General features: G+C 47.6%; 1 protein-coding gene across 5 annotated transcripts in view; it reads right to left on the minus strand.

The window, feature by feature from the left end:
- Positions 1-17,163, minus strand: part of RAPGEF5 (Rap guanine nucleotide exchange factor 5) — a 250,077-nt gene that overhangs the window by 44,777 nt on the left and 188,137 nt on the right. For all 5 annotated transcript variants that reach the window (XM_089315364.1, XM_051852807.3, XM_089315365.1 and 2 more), the window contains 2 exons: positions 4,567-4,645; positions 565-709 (listed from right to left, as the gene is read on the minus strand). In XM_089315364.1, coding sequence (XP_089171490.1) covers positions 565-709; positions 4,567-4,645 — 224 coding nt within the window. The remainder of the gene's footprint in view (positions 1-564; positions 710-4,566; positions 4,646-17,163) is intronic.

Consider the following 17,163-nt stretch of genomic DNA (forward strand, 5'->3'; position numbering starts at 1 on the left):
ACAGCTCAGCTCAGGCCATTGCGGCCAATTGTGGAGTGAACAGGAAGATGGAAGACCTCTCTCTCTCTCTACCTCTACCTCTCTCTGTAACTCTTCCAAACAATAAATCTTTTTTAAAAAAATGAGCCTGTTACAGATTTACTGAATTTAAAGTCTGACCTGTGGTGCCTTGGCAGGGCCAGACCAAATGGTCTTGTGAACCTTATAGGGCCCACAGGCTGGACGTTCCCAAAAACTCCTGAATGGAAACATGCCTATTTTCATGTCTTGCTGGTTTTATATTTTAAAGGGAAGATAGCATTTATCGATGTATTTTTAATGATCCTATCAACTCCAGGGGCTGTATGTCATGCTGTTCAAATCAGGCAAGCAACAGCAACAGAGAATGGGAGGAAACACCTGGCTTCAGACATCAGAGTGAATTTATGCCTCCCCTGAATCAGAACTTGACAAAAAAAAAAAAAAAGCTGAATGACTGTGACCTACAAATGAGGTTGTGAGCTGTGAAGCTGAAAACAGAAGCCACCGTGGGACATCGCGGCCTGTGCAGAAGCGTGAGATTACCTTCAGAAACATTTTGGAATGCTCGTCTTCGTGCAGCCAGTCCTTGTAGAGCGCGATCCACTGGGAAACAAGATGCAGCACCTTCCGTTTCCGGCACGGAACGTCCGAGGTTTCTTCCTTGCCTTGATACTTCTTAGCAGAATAGGTGCAGATGGTTAAGAAAGAATGCGACATTGTGGGAAATCAAGAGATACGGACAGACCCCGTTTACTCTTGGTTAGCAGATAATCTGCAGGTGTACAGTTGTGCATGGGGGGGACACTGCACAGCGAGGGTGCAGGGGTGCGCTTGGAAGAACAGAAGTAAACCCAGAAAATGACTCAAGTACCCTCAGTGGTCAGCCACGAAGTTCTGCCCAGGCAGGGAACAGGACCAGAAGCAGAGCCAAGCCTCGAACTCAGAACCCAGGCACTACAATATGGAATGCAGGTGACTCAGCCACCATCTTAACCATCATGCCAAATGCTTGCTCTGGCTAAGGCTTTTTTTTTAAAGATCTGTTTATTTATTTAAAGTCAGAGTTACAGAGGGAGGGAGAGACAGAGAGAGAGATCTCTCATCCGCTGGTTCATTCCCCAAATGACCACAATGGCAGAGGCTGGGCCAGGCTGAAGCCAGGAGCCAGGAGCTTCTTCTGGGTCTCCCATGTGGGTAGCAGGGACCCAAGCACATGGGCCACCTTCTGCTGCTTTTTCCAGGCCATTAGCAGGGAGCTGGGTGGGAAGTAGAGCAGCCAGGACTCAAGCTGGTGCCCGTATGGAATGTCAGCATTGCAGGGGTGGCTTTACCTGCAAAGCCCCAGCGCTGGACCCTAGCTAAGATGTTTTACATGAAAATTTGCCTGAAATTCTCACCCCTTTCACTGATTATCAACACCCATGAAATCTAAAACATTTTAAGCCAGGACTCTTTCCCCATGATTGTTTCTGTATTTTTGCACACTCTGCCTTTTGTGAAATAATGAAACCTCCAAAAAAAAATATGGCCTGCGTATTAATGTGAGATGTTTCTCTTTACATCCTAGTGAAGATGACATTCCCGTTCCAGTGCTACCACCTTCTAAGCAGTGGTCCAAGGTGTTTTCTTTTCCCCACGATTTTTGGACATTAGTCATAGATTAGAGCCATATTTCAGCTTTTATCATCATAAATAATATTATTTAACCTCCTAGCTGTGGGCCAGGCAGTATTCCATTCATTACACAGAGGTGATTTTAACTCTTCCCTGATGCCTTCTCAGTGTCCCCACACCTGAAGCGACATTTGTAAGCTACTGGAATCAAGCAACGGCAAAACATGAGTGTGTACCCCTAATACAGAAAATGGAAATAATACAAAGGAACACTTAACCACTAAGGCATACGCTGGGAAGCGGCAGGACATGGCTTAAGTAGTTGGGTCCCTGTCACCCACATGGGTGTCCTGGATTGAGTTACTGGATCTGGGCTTCAACCTGGCCAATCCCAGCCATTGCAGGCATTTGGGGAATTAAGTGGTACATGGAAACCCTCCCTCTCCCTCTCCCTCTCCATCTCCCTCTCCCTCCCTCTCTGTCTCTGTCTCTCTCTCTCCCCTTGCCTCTCCATTAACATCCATCCATACAATGTCTTAGCCAAAGACTGAAATGTATGCTTGAGTAACACATAGTGCTCAAGTAAGTCTTAGAGACTATTTAGGGTTGGGGCAGTGGGTTAAGCTGACAGCTGAGCCTTTGGCACCCCATATCTGAGTGCCGGTTTGAGTGCCTGATGCCTGGGAAAGTAGCAGAAGGTGGCCCAAGAACGTGCCAGGCATGTGGGAGTTGACAGAGTTTCGGGATCCTGGGTTTGGCCTGGCCCAGACCCGGTTGTCACAGCCATATAAGCAATGAGCCAGTAGATGGAGGGCTCTCTCTTCTCTCTGTCTCTCCTGCTCTCTTTGCTGCTCTGCCTCTCAAATAAATAAAGAAATCTTTTTTAAAAAGAGAGATTATTTAGGGACATCCTGTGAGACGCTGAATTATTAAATGTTAATCACAAATTATGTTAGGGTCATAAGTGTAACAGTTTGAAGGTACTGAATTTGTATAAAAACATAATTTACACTACTTAAAAATGGTACTTGCTTTCAAAGTATGTTAATACTAAAATGTAAATGAAATTAGCCCACAGATATTCTCTCCAAAACACACTTGAAGAAGCAGAAATTCAAAACTCTGTAATCATTGCTAATTTTCTTAGGAATCTTACATTTGGAAGCTATAGAAAAAAACTTCATTTATTATGGAAATTCTTTAAAATCAAGACTAATAATGTTTCAAGATGACAAAAGTTTCAAAATAACCTTTAGCTTTGGTCATAGCACAGACAGCAAATTGCAAAAAAGTAAATACCATCCCCATGTGCATATTTTTAAGAGATGCTACTTTAATTTTGCCCTTGTTGCAGTTTTCTTTTATCCCTTCACAGAGGGACATGCTGTGAGACCGGGAGACATGGAGGAATTCTTTGGCAGGAAAAGAATTCAAATGACCTGATGAGATTCAGGTCTCAGAACTACAGTATGCACAGGAAGCAATCTGGTTTTTTCTTTTTTTTTTTTTTTTTAAGATTTATTTATTTATTTAAAAGGCAGAGTTACACAGAGAGAGGAGAGGCAGAGAGAAAGAGAGTTCTTCATCCACTGGTTCACTCCCCAATTGGCCGCAATGGATGGAGCTGCGCCAATCTGAAGCCAGGAGTCAGGAGCTTCTTCCCGATCTCCCACGTGGGTGCAGGGGCCCAGGGACTTGGGCCATCTTCTGCTGCTTTCCCAGGCCAGAGCAGAGAGCTGGATAGGAAGTAGAGCAGCTGGGACCTGATCCGAAGCCCATATGGGATGCCAATGCTTCAGGCCAGGGTGTTAACCCACTGTGCCACAGTGCCGGCCCCGCAATCTGTTTTCAAACTTACTGTGGGAGCCACAGTGGAATCTCTGGTTTAATACAAATGTGGCAGTGAGCAGGCTGCTTCACTGCTTCCAAAACACCTTCTTAAAAGATCGCGGGGGCCACTGCTGTGGCGTAGAGGGTGAAGCCACCGCCTGCAGTGCAGGCATCCCATAAGGACGCTGGTTCGAGTCCCGGCTGCTCCACTTCCGATCCAGCTCTCTGCTATGGCCTGGAAAAGCAGTGGAAGATGGCCCAAGTCCTTGAGTCCCTGCACCTGTGTGGGAGACTCAGAAGAAGCTCGAGGTTCCTGGCTTTGGATCAGTGCAGCTCTGGCCACTTCAGCCAACTGGGGAATGAACCAGCAAATGGAAGACCTCTCTTTCTCTGCCTCTCCTTCTCTCTCTGTGTAACTCTGCCTTTCAAATAAATAAATAAATCTAAAAAAAAAATATAAATAAAGATTGCAAAGCAAGCCCATCTGGAGACTCTCCTAAGCTGACGAAGCTTTGCTTTCAGGCATCTCGGTGTTTCTGTGTTGCATCTCTTCCAGCGAAACCATGAAATTCTAAGGCTCCCTTAACTGGTCTTTAACCAGGAACACATCCATCATCCTAAGAGCTCTGAAAACCTAAGTCGGCCCCAGCGACTAGGTTAGGCCTCGACACTGCCCAGGAATATGATAACACACTCGCCCAGCTCCCGTGCGGATGGTCTGACTCCTGCAGATGGCTCCTCCCCTGAGCCCGTTCACTGGGTGACACCTGTCAACGCACAGGACCTGGAGCTGCACTCTGAACTTGACCCAATATTTGCCTCCAGATTTCCAAGCCATGGGGAGGCATGGATCTGAAGCAAACATCATATGAACAGGTCAATTCTTCCCTGGCACAGAGGGTGAAGACAGCGTCCCCCCCACCCCCACCGTTGTCTATTCCATCTCATTTCACCTTTCACCTTGGACATCGCTGCATTAATATTTACCACAGCCGCACTCCTCTGGGGGGCTGTGTAAATTAAGAAGGGCAGTTAATGCGTGATGTGGGGTAACCCCCAGGGGGGCAGGTGACACGAAGTCCAGGAGGGCTAGAAGGATATTGTCTGAGCAGCGCCTGGCACAGGTCATCGGTCGTCATAAAGACGGTGTACGTGAGAAGGAAGTCGTCGAGCAGGGTCTCTGCGGAAGAAGAACACACACACAGGTAAGTAGAGCACTGCTGGGAAGGGCAGAAATAGGATAAATGATGGTGCGGGTGGTAGGGGTGGAACGGGAGAATTTTAACCATGAAATAGATTACTGCTGAGAGTTGCCATTTGCGACCATCTTGACACAGAAGGCCTTAAGCAATGAGTTATTTTTTCTTGCAAGTTTCTCTAAACAAATAACAGTTATCATCTCCCCCAACCCTTGCCAAAAATATCATTTATATTTGTGGGTCAAGATGCTATGGAAGACCAGTGCATTAGTAATAGATTAAAAAAAAACCTGTAAGATTTCTGAGTACATCCTCTGGTCCTTATGGGAACAAAATCTCCCTGTTCTAACAGATTATGGCTTTCCAAAGCGACCTACTTCAGTCTAGAGCAAGAACAAAGGAAAATAAAACCCAGAAGACAAGACGAGGTCCAAGGCCATTCACTGTTATCCCTCAGAAGCACCTGTAACTTCCCCACTGTGGGCAACAGAGGCTGAGCCGGGCTAGGTACAGTAGAGAGCGAGGGCCGTGCATCACATGAAGCTCCTTCCAAATACCCCTCTCCCACCCACAAAAAGAGGCTCAACTTTTTATCATCTCTTTGCTTTGCATGTTCTTGGAAAAGCCCATCCTACACAGACTATGGAATTGCTAAGCGGGCAAACTTTGACCTCCAACAGAGTTTCCAAAATCATAGAAAAGATTACATGCAGAATGCGAGGTAGAGGGGCAGGTGTTGTGGTGCAGCAGGTGCCGCTGGGAAGCCTATATCCCCTATCCAAGTGCCAGCTGCTCCACTTTGGACCCAGCTTCCTGTCAATGCATCCTGGGAGGCAGCAGATGGTGGCTCAGTGCTTGGGCCCCTGCAGCCTGGTGGGAGACCCGGAAGGAGTTCCAGCCTCCTTGCTTTATTTCTCTGTTTTGTTTGGTTCCAGGCCATCAAGATAACCCTGATCCACAACAGGTTAAGAGATTGCAAATGGAATTATGTTTTTAAAGTTTTACTTATTTGAAAGGCAGAGTGACAGAGAGACAGAGACAGAGAGAGAGAGAGAGAGAGAGAGAGGAGAGATACACAGAGACAAGGACACCCATACATACACACAGGGAGAGAGAGAGAGGACACATATACAGACAGCGACACATACACACACACACACACACACACACACACACACACACAGAAAGAGGGTCTCCTATGTAGGCCGCAGAGACCCAAGTACTTGATCCATCATCTTCTGCCTCCTACAGAGCACATTAGCAGGGAGCTGGGTCAGAAGTGGAGGGGGGACTTGAACCCAGGCAATACAATACGGCATGTGGTGACCCAAACTGTCTTTTTTTTTTTTAATGTTTTTTTGACAGGCAGAGTGGACAGTGAGAGAGAGAGAGACAGAGAGAAAGGTCTTCCTTTGCCGTTGGTTCACCCTCCAATGGCTGCCACGGCTGGCACACCACACTGATCTGAAGCTTCTCCTGGCCTCCCATGGGGTGCAGGGCCCAAGCACCTGGGCCATCCTCCACTGCACTCCCAGGCCATAGCAGAGAGCTGTCCTGGAAGAGGGGCAACCAGGACAGAATCCGGTGCCCCGACCGGGACTAGAACCGGGTGTGCCAGCGCCGCAAGGCGGAGGATTAGCCTATTGAGCTGCGGCGCCAGGTTCCAAACTGTCTTAACTGCTGTGTCGTGATGCTTGCCCCGGTAATGTTTTAAGAAACACTTTTAATTGCAAGATGCCCTTACTTGAAACTAAACTGATGTGTTAATAAAGAGTATGAAGGGGTTTTAAAAACCTTTATTATTGTGGCACAGTAGATGAAGCCACCATCTGGGACCGCATCCCATATCTGGTGCTTGGGATCAAGTCCCGCCTCTGCCTCTGCTTGAAATCCGGCTTCCTGCTAATGTGTCTGAGAGGCAGCAGATCACGGCTCGCGTACGGAGTCCCTGCCACCTATGTGGGAGATCTGGGTGGAGTTCTGGGCTCCTGGATTTGGCCTGGCCCAAATCTGGCTGCTGTGGCCATCTGAGGAGTGACCCAGTAAATGGCAGATGTCCTTGTCACTCTTCCGTCAAATAAGTAAAAAAAAAAATACATATTTTAAAATATTAAATAAAAATATTTCCCAAAAAGTATATTTTAAAATACTTAAGAGAAGCAACAGGATTACTTATAAAATAATAAACTGGATACATGGCAGCCAGAACGTAAAACACATTCAAATGTCTAACATTTTATCACATGGCAATAGGTTAGCAATCGCTGGTCTAAACTTTGTATTATTCTATGACAAAAGCAAGTCTCCACACGGAAGTGGCTGGACCCGGCACAAGGAAGCTGATGAGATAATCTCAGGTGAGTGGACAGCCTGCACTCCCAGAAGAGCCAGGAGCCTCCTCCTGGAGTCCACGTGAGTCTAAGTTTCGAATACCTGCACAGAAAGACCTACTCCCCACCTAGCCAACCTCAGCACCGTCACTCAGCAGTCACACCAGCGGAAGATCTGGAATACACAGTGCGTGCCTTTTATCGGTTTTTAACAGAGGCAAAATGGAAGCCAACCACACACATATCTGAAGCTCTGGGACATCTTGGAAATACAACTGGAAACCTAGTGCTGTTGGATGATGCTGACCAGAGGTGCTTGCGAGCGGTCAAGTCCTCCGTGCTAAGGGTGGCTGACTGATGAAAATCCTCAACCTCGCGGCTCTGCATCACCGTCAGGTGCAGGCAGCAAGGACGACAGAGTGGCCGCGAATGTATGCTGGGGTCTTCCACAGTCTCTCACGCGCTGTGGCCACCAACACGCCGTAATGCAGAAGCCCCCAGGGACAGCACTGAGACGTCCACACGCTCAGCATTTAGAACGCTGGGTGTGACACACACGTTCAGATTCTTTGGGCTGTCCTTACACTTGGCTGCACTGAATGAGGTTAGAGCTATTCTCTAATCAAGATTTACTTCATTAGGAGCTGAGATGAAAAAGAACACCATTAACTTGGACAGAACCAGTCATTTCATTCCAGAGCAACCTTAGATAATGAACTGAGTCACGGGAAGAATCTAGCTGGATGACGGCAGGCGCATTTGGCACTCAATTCAATTAACTGGCCCACATATGACAATATTTTCTTAAGGGCTTTGACCCAGAAATGCTTATTTTCTTCTAAGCTGCTACCATATTTAATATTCAACAGCATTTACCTAATTAGCTCTCTGCCATAGAAATATTAATTAAAATAAAAACAATGAGGCGACATGAAAACATCTCCAGTTAAAAATTCTAATGAATAGAACAGACGCCCAATATGCCTAACTCGTCTTTCTCTTTATAACTGAAATTTCTCTCTATAAAGAGCTTGCTTTTATTCTTTCTTCAACATTGCTATTTTTTGCTATGCAGATTCTGAAAGCAATTGAATGATATGAATAAAAAAACATCGAAATGGCACATTCAAATAAAAGTGCATTTGATAACAGGCGAACTTTGGCAAAGGCTACCCCAGGGTACCAAGCTATTTTTAGAACCACAAAGGCTACGTGAATGATCCTCTGAAGACTATTAACCCACAACAGCCATTTAGAAGGACTAACAAATCCACTGGCACCCATATTAAGGCACTATAATGATCTATTATATTACATCGCACTTAATTAATAGTAATTTAAGACCGTACGCAGAAAAGCACTTTTGTGTTTATAGAAGTGTCTTTCATTTAAACAGATTCACAGCTGCCACACTCAGAAATCAAAGGAGCTACTCATTTTGATTTCTAACTCTGAATACCTAGGTGTTCATATACAGAAAACCTTTCTTGAAATTCTCTTCATCGACTCAATCACTAAATCCACCTCACATCCTTGGCTCACCCAAGGAGAAACTTTTGGTTCTATCCTCCCTCATCCCAGTTGAAGATGGCACTTTCTAAGGGCCTTGTGAATACAGGAAACACTGCTCCAGTATAAAAGTATTGTGAGCGTCCAGATATCAGTTCGAGCATCCCCCACGGCCTTGTGTTTAAAGAACTGGTCCCCAAAGTCTCACTGAGGGCAGGAACCAAATGCAGGCATGGTGTCTGGAGGCTGAACTTCCGGGAGGTAAAAAGGTTGGATTGCGTTGGACACCGTGGGTACCCATGCTCCCTCTGGCCAGGCGACACAGCATTGTCTCTGCCAGAGGGAGGTTTTCAACAGATGCTGAGCCAACGGGGCTTTCTGATCTTGGTCTGTGAACCTGCAGAATCGTCAGCCAAAATGAACCTTCTCTCTTTAGTGTTAGTTCCCTGTGGGGGTTTCTTCTAGTAACAAAAAGTTGACCATTCTAAGTTACATCATCATAACCGTCAAAGCTGGAAGCCAGAAACTATTGATTTTTTTAAATTATTTGACAAAGAGAGTGCTCCCATTCACTGGCTCACTGCCCCCTCCCCCCCACCACCACCTGCACCAGCTGGGGCTGTGCAAAGCCAGTCAGGAGCAAGGAACTCAATACAATATGGGTGGCGGGGACCCACAACTTGAGCTATCACCTGCTGCTTCCCAAGGTTTTCATTAGCAGGAAGCTGAAGTCAGGAGCCACAGCTGGGACTTGAACCCAGGTACTCCGATATGGGATACAAGTGTCTAACTGGCATCTTAACCCCTACACCAAACGCCAGCTTCTGAAGTTTGAAGTAATATATAAAATAAAGTATCTCAATGTGCTGTTCAAGCCTTCACAGAAACATTTCTAGAAGTCACATCTATCATTAGCTACACCGATGCTTTACAGGCTTCTCCTCACTATTTGCTACTATTTTAAATTATAGAGTATAAGAAATCAATTGTTTTTATCTGATTTGACTTGAATACATTTTTTCCTTTATGCATCAATGACAACATTTCCTCAGTCTCATTCTAAGTGTATTAAGCACTAAACATTCCCATTTTGTTTATGCAAAGCACAAGTGTCTCTAGAACATTCCAGAATAGTGTTCCAGGTGGCGGGGTATAGATCCTTTCTACAGGACTCCACCATGTAACTGCCACAGAATTACAGAAACTCATCTCGGTGTAACCGGAAGGTTGAAGCTGAAAGCCTTTTTATTTTTTTTTTTAATTTGAGAAAAATCATAAATAGCAATCATAAGGAGTACCGGGTTTTTTGGGAACAGCTAAAGAAATCTACTTCAGTTAGTTTTTTCAACACTCATACACAAAACGTGCTCCAGTAATGAAAACACTCATCTATTAAAGTGAATTACCCAGAAAGCCAATGACCGTTTCCGATCGGCACTGCCTGTAGGAGTCATTTAACCTAAGGACGGCGAGGTAAATAGTCAACGTTGCTCTATTAACTCATGTTCCCTGAAGTACTGCTGCCAGTTTTCTTTTGCCTGTATTTTGCCATCAGATACAATGGAATTTAATGCACTCCCCAGTCAGCTTTACTGCAAGAAGCCAGGAAAAGCTTACAACTTGAAAGGGCGCATTGCTGGCCATGGAACTCCCCATTAATGATTGAGAAGCAGGGCCAATACATCCCATATAACTTGATGAAGCACAAATAAAGTTTTTTTGAATGTCCATGGTTGAATCGTAGATTAAAGCACTACACTGCTAAAAGCTAGACTTTCTTTCCTGGTCATTATACATTCTGAAAGCAACAGCAACGACTCCAAAGGCAGCTGTTTACGGCTTTTTAATGCACTTAATTCTTGCCTATTTTCACAATTTCATCACAGAGTTCCACTTAGCCATTCTCACACTAACAGATCTTGAGATCTAGTTTTATTTTCTGATACCTCTTGTGCAGGAAATACTTAGTGATCTAAGGCTGTGCTTAGAGCAAACCTTAAAAGCCATCCCTTCAGTGATCCATAAATTCTTCAAATCTATTTTTATTTTAATTTACCAAATTGTGTTTTGGAAGCCCATAATTCCTCCCATAGGAAGGAATGGTTTGAATACAACAGGTATCTCCTTCTTAGCTATATTTAATTATACACACTGCCTTTAAGAAATGCTACCAGGAGGAGTTCGGAGTAACACTGGCCAGTGTTTGCCTACCTTCCCCAGACTCTTGCGCCCAGAGCAAGGGCCATGTTTGCGGGTCACCTGGGACTTAGAGAGGAGAGAGGCCCCCGTCAGTGGCTCTCATCACCTATGCACGATCCTAACCCACTTGTGGCTCATGTGTGTGGTCGTCAAACCCGCTGGGAAGCTGAGGAAACAGTACCTGGGTAGCCCAAGGCACAGTACTTAACCTCTCAGACCTTAGTTAACTCACTTGTAGAGCGAGAATCATATCTACACCTAACACAGCTGTAGTAAGGATTACTTAGGATAGTACAGTGTAGCTAAAGCAAGTGGCAGAGAGCCTGGCACGCACCAAGCATGAGCCTAGAGCTTCATGGGTCTCCCATGTGGGTGGCAGAGGCCTAAACATTTGGGCCATCTTCCATTGCTCTTCCCAGGCCATTAGCAGGGAGCTGCATTCAAAGTGGAGCAGCCGGGACACAAATGGGATGCTGACATAGCAGACAGCGGCTTTACTTGTTATGCCACAACACAAGCCCCAATATTCTTTATTTTCATAACAGAAATTCATTTAGATCCCATCCCAATTCTCCAAGTGTCATCACCCAACCAGGAAAAACTGAGTACTAAGAACTATGTATGAACTAGGATGAACTGAAGGAGAAAGAGGTGCAGCAAACCTGAGCAAAGGAATGGATGTGTCTGTCTGAGTCACAAACCTGTGGCCTGCAGGTCTTGAAATCCTTTAAGGATGATGTTGGAAGTTAAGAATATTTTTGTGGAGTAGCAGCTTAAGCTGCTGCCTGTGACACCAACATCCCACTTGAGCGCTGGTTTGTGTCCTGGCTGCTCCAATTCTGATCCAGCTCCCTGCCTGGGAAAGCAGAAGATGGGCCTCTGCTACCCACATGGGAGATCTGGAAGAAGCTCTTGGCTCTGGCCTGGCCCAGCCCTGGCCATTGTGGTCATCTAGGAAGCACACTAGGGGGTGGAAAAGTTCTCCCTCTCTCTGTACCTCTGCCTTTCAAACAAATAAATAAATCTAAAAAACAAACAAACAAACAAACAAAACACCCAAAATCAGAAGTTCTGGTAACAGCGGTCGAGCATCTAACATGCTGAGCAGGGCGCAGAGCCAAGGTACCCTCCAGGCTACCCCTGCTGGGCCCTGGCTGGCTTCACCTACTCTCTGTGGACAGCTGAGTTCCTGCGTCTTGGTCCATGGTATAGCAGCAAGGTGGAGACAGAAGAAATCACACCATATAACTGACATGCAGAGGAAGGTGAGAAAAGGAGGCAGGAGCCCATTCCTGAGGGAGCTCTGAGGGCTGCACCTGGGGGCTGGGGGCTCATCCACAGGAAAAGGCCGGTGAGTTTTTCAAGGCAGGAGTGATGAGGGAGATGTGGATTAAGCCTGCTGCACCACAGAGGCCAGAAAGGATAAGGGAACGCCAAGGGGAGGGAGGCGAGTTTGGCTTTCAAGATGTTGAGCTTGGATTCTGCGGGTTACTCGAAGCAGAGCTGTCGAGCAAGACGCATCAGAGATCAGAGTTTGCCAAGCAGGCCTGGAGCCGTGACTCCTGCAGACTCAGACCACAGAGGAAGGCCAAGGCCACCAGGGATTCTCAGAGCCGTGGTCTCCAGCTTGAGCTGGGCTGGACGCTGAAGCTCCGGCCACACGAAGGGAAGCTTGCGCAGCAGCCATGCAGGCACCGCCTGGGAGATGCCCACACCTCCTGCCGGAGCCCTCTGCGCTCCAACCCTGGAGACACAGCAGTTGATGGCTGAAGTACTCAGGTTCCTGCCACCCAGCTGGGGAGACCTGCGCTGAGTCGCAGGCCCCTGGTTCCAGCCTGACCCAGCCACAGCTGTTGTGAGCTGTACACCGGCAGATGGAAGATCTCTCTCTCTCCTTCTCTGCCCTTCAAGTAAGTAAAATGTGGAGCAAGAGGACCAGGGGGGTTAAGAGATAGCAAAGAAGGAGAGGAGAGAACAGAGAGAGTGGGAGACTCAGATGTAGTGGAAGCCAACAAGAATGGGGGGTGGGGACGGAGGATGCCGAGGGCTGGATGCTGCTGGTCGGGGTGGGTGGCAGGGTGAGCACCAACAGGCTGCTGCAGGCACTAAGGGGACGGTCCCGCTCTAACGGGCTGGGAGGGGTGCTTCTTGGTCAGTGAGGGGATGCACCTCTCATTAGACTGAAAGGAACAAAGGAGAGTCTAAGGAAGCAGCTCTCCCACGGCACACCACGCTGTTTTTCCCTAAGACTCTGGCTGCAATTGAAGAGCTCATTGATTAGAAACAGCAATTGCCCTCCTCAACGGGCCAGGAGGAGACTCCGTGACCCAGGCAAGCGGCATTTTACTGAACAGCCCCACTCAGCACGGGGGAGCTGTCCCGGGGATGAAGACTCCGACAGCAATCGGCCAGCACTGCCAACGAGGATGAGTACCTGGGACTGGCAGTCCCTCGGTCTAACTGGATTGGCCTCTCGGAGCTCCGGCATGCTTGGGTGATTAACACCCACCCCATCGTGCGTTCCTAACTCACAGTGTTCCCAAGAACTTGGCAGCTACACATTCAAAAATCGCAGGTAACAAAGAAGACACTAACTTACACGTAATGTCTTAATCAGAAGCCTCAGATATGGCTATTCCAGCAACAGTCACTCTTAACACTTGAATCAATCTAGGATCAGTGATATTTTCATCTCTCATGTACCAATAGCTTCCAGTGCAAACTTGAAATACATCATCATTCTTTTTTTTTTTTTTCAAGATTTATTTATTTATTTGAAAGTCAGAGTTACACAGAGAAGGAGCAGAGAGAGACAGAGATAGAGATCTTCCATTTGCTGGTACACTCCCCAATTGGCTGCAAGGGTCAGAGCTGCACCCATCTGAAGCCAGGAGCCAGGAGCTTCTTCCGGATCTCCCACGTGGGTGCAGGGTCCCAAGGACTTGGGCCATCTTCTACTGCTCTCCCAGGCCATAGCAGGGAGCTGGATAGGAAGTGGAGCAGCCAGGACTTGAACTGGTGCCCATATGGGATACTGGCACTACCCGCTACGCCACAACCTGGCCCCCATCATTATTCTTAATGCTAATATTTTTCTGGTCACTCTGAATCATGCGCACTGAAGGTCAGAGAAGGAAAATGTTTTGCTCTTTCTGGTTAACAAAAATTCTAGGAACACTACAGAGAAGTTATTGTCATCAAGGTCTAGCAACAAATCATCACTTGTGCCTCTCGTTGAGCTAGGAATTGGCGTGAGAGCTGGGTATATAAAGATAAAAAGTCCAGGGGCCGGCACCGTGGCTCACTTGGTTAATCATCCACCTGCAGTGCTGGCATCCCATATGGGCACCAGGTTCTAGTCCTGGCTGCTCCTCTTCTGGTCCAACTCTTTGCTGTGGCCTGGGAAGGCAGTGGAGGATGGCCCAAGTGCTTGGGCCCCTGCACCCATATGGGAGACCAGGAAGAAGCACCTGGCTCCTGGCTTCAGATCGGCGCAGCGCGCCGGCCGTAGCAGCCATTTGGGGGGTGAACCAATGGAAGGAAGACCTTTCTCTCTGTCTCTCTCTCTCTCTCACTGTATAACTCTGCCTGTCAAAAAAAAAAAAAAAAAGATAAAAAGTCCACACAACTTGCTAATTTAAACTCAGCTCAGCTGAGGCATTTTCAAAATAATCTTGGCCAAGATCTTACGGAAACCAACAACTTCCAACAGGAGAAAATTTAGCGCACTGCTTGCATTTATGATTATTCTAGGGCAGATCTATCGGCCAGCGACTACCGGCAGGGGTGCCTCTGTGCTCCGCTTCTGGGAGGAGTCAGGAGAACCCTTCTCAGGAGCCGGCACACAGGTGGCAGGGAGACTTGTGAGATCTGCAGCCCTTCCCTGAGCTCCTGTTACCTAAGGCTGAGCACAGTGCTGTGTGCCAGGGGGAAGGCAAAGCTGTGGGTTCCCAGGGTCTTGGCATTTCACTGGTGCCAACGAGGCCCAGGCTGATGAACCTCCTACCCCTTATGAGCCAGCCTCTGGCCCTAGCCCTTGCCCCCACCCATACCTTTGCTTTAGCTCTGCCGAGCCTGCACCTTGCTTTGAACCATACCTATGCTTTACCATGCACCAGGAAGCCAGGCGTGGCTTCACTGGACAGAGAGGAGAAGTAGGGGAGGGACAATGACAGCCACCACTGTTTGAAAATAACCAAGGCAGGGGCCGCCGCCTGTGATGCTGGCATCCGTATGGGTGCCATTCACGTCCTGGCTGCTCCACTTCTGATCCAGCTCCCTGCTAACATGCCTGAGAAAGCAGTGGAAGATGGCCCAAGTATCAGGGCCCCTGCTACCCATGTAGGAGACCTGGATGGAGTTCCTGGCTCCTAGCTCCAGCCTCGCCCAGCTCTGTTGCAGCCATTTGGGGAGTGAACCAGCAGATGGAAGATGTCTCTCTGTCTCTCCCTCTTCCTTTGTAACTCTGCCTTTAGGAGGATGACCATGGCCGTCACCATGTATTCACCACACCGTATGCTGGCATTGGAAGCTTCATCTACAGGATCTGAGCTTCAAACACCCACCGAAGGAGGTGGGCCTTCCCTTCTCCTTGCCTAAAGAATGCATAAGGATATGGAGGCCGACACAGGCCAGTGCATGACAGCCACACAGGTCTCCTTGGCAAGATAATGACAAGGCCTGGCCCCGAGCGAGGCTGGGTCCCAGCCCGGGCTCAGTCACTGCGCCATGCCCTCGTCGGGGTGTGAGGAGCAGCTGGGGGCAGGAAGTGACACAGAGTCCTAGGATCCCTGGGATTGGGAGGGGGAGGAGCGTCACGGACTTGAACGCCAAAGGTGCTCGCATGTGGTGGTGCCAGCTGCAGTTCCTTTATTCCGGCTCGAATCTCATTTTGTTTCTATTTTCTGGTAAACATCCAGCCATAGCCGACAGAAGAGAGTGGCCAATTTGTTTTTCTCAAAGTAGAACTGACAAGTACAGGAATGGTTGCAAGAATCCCCAGTTCATAATGCTTTTAAGATGTTTCAGTGGCCAGTTAGATGTACTGACATTTTTAAATAATACAATGCAAAGGCGGAAACTAAAGATCTTCCTGGCACAAGGCCCAATCATAAAACTCTATTCCTTCTAGAAAAACTCCGTAGCAAACATCATAGATACCGAGAACCATAGGCCACCTTACTCTGCATCTACTCTCTCCTCTGTCCTGGGCACCGACTCCCTGACCAGCGCCTTGGTGGTGCCCCACCTCAGCTGCGCCTCTGCCTAGCAGCCCAGCTCTGCAAACACAGGCCCCCAAATGCACATCCCTAGCCGCGGGCTAAGGGGTACGTTTAGTGCCTTCCAGGCTAAAGGCCTTAGTTTCAAGTGCTTCCAACAGGTGTGTTTAGTTTCTAAATAAACATGGTGGTGGGCGTCTGCTGGAGTGCTTTAGCTGCTGCTTGGGGGACCCGCGTCCCGCATCAGAGGGCCTGGGTTTGAGTCCCACTGCTGCTTCTGATGCCAGCATCCTGTTGATGTGCACGAAGGCAGAGGTGATGGCTCAGGCAGCTGAGTTGCTGTCACTCATGTGGGAGAGCTGGACTGATTTCTGGACTCCTGGTTGTAGCCTGGTCCAGCCTTGGCTGTTGTGGGAATTTGGGGGAGTGAACCAGCAGATTAAAGATCTCTCTTTCAAGTAAAATCTCAAAATTAAAAAAATATACTACTCAAACCTGGAAACATTCATGGGCTCTTACTACTGATGATGCAAAGGGACTTCAAACTATTCGTGGAAAACCAGAATTAAAATGTAAGTTTATTTTGGTGAAAAAATCTTGAAATTCATGTATAGTTTTTTTTTATTTTTTTTATTTTTTAAATTAATTAATTAAATTTTTTTTGACAGGCAGAGTGGACAGTGAGAGAGAGAGACAGAGAGAAAGGTCTTCCTTTGCCGTTGGTTCACCCTCCAATGGCTGCCGCGGCTGGTGCGCTGTGGCCGGCGCACCGCGCTGATCCGATGGCAGGAGCCAGGAGCCAGGTGCTTTTCCTGGTCTCCCATGGGGTGCAGGGCCCAAGTACTTGGGCCATCCTCCACTGCACTCCCTGGCCACAGCAGAGAGCTGGCCTGGAAGAGGGGCAACCGGGACAGAATCCGGCGCCCCAACCGGGACTAGAACCCAGTGTGCTGGCACCGTTAGGCGGAGGATTAGCCTAGTGAGCCGCGGCGCCAGCCAAAATTCATGTATAGTTTTTAAAAATAATATGCATTTTCCATGAAATTTCTGAAGACTCCTCAAATTGAAACTTTTCAGAAGCTCAAGCACATAACTAGTAACACTTCTTTTTTAGTTTCTCAATTATCAAAAATAGAAGTTTTTTTGTTCAAATGTTTACTTATTTTCAGTTTTTATTTGAAAGCACAGACAGAGCTCTCCCATCTGTTGGTTCACTTCCACAACAGCCAGGGGTGGGCCAGG

Source organism: Oryctolagus cuniculus, chromosome 16 (assembly GCF_051225735.1).
Source record: "Oryctolagus cuniculus isolate XC-2025 breed Fujian yellow rabbit chromosome 16, ASM5122573v1, whole genome shotgun sequence".
NCBI classification, from domain to species: Eukaryota; Metazoa; Chordata; class Mammalia; order Lagomorpha; family Leporidae; genus Oryctolagus; species Oryctolagus cuniculus.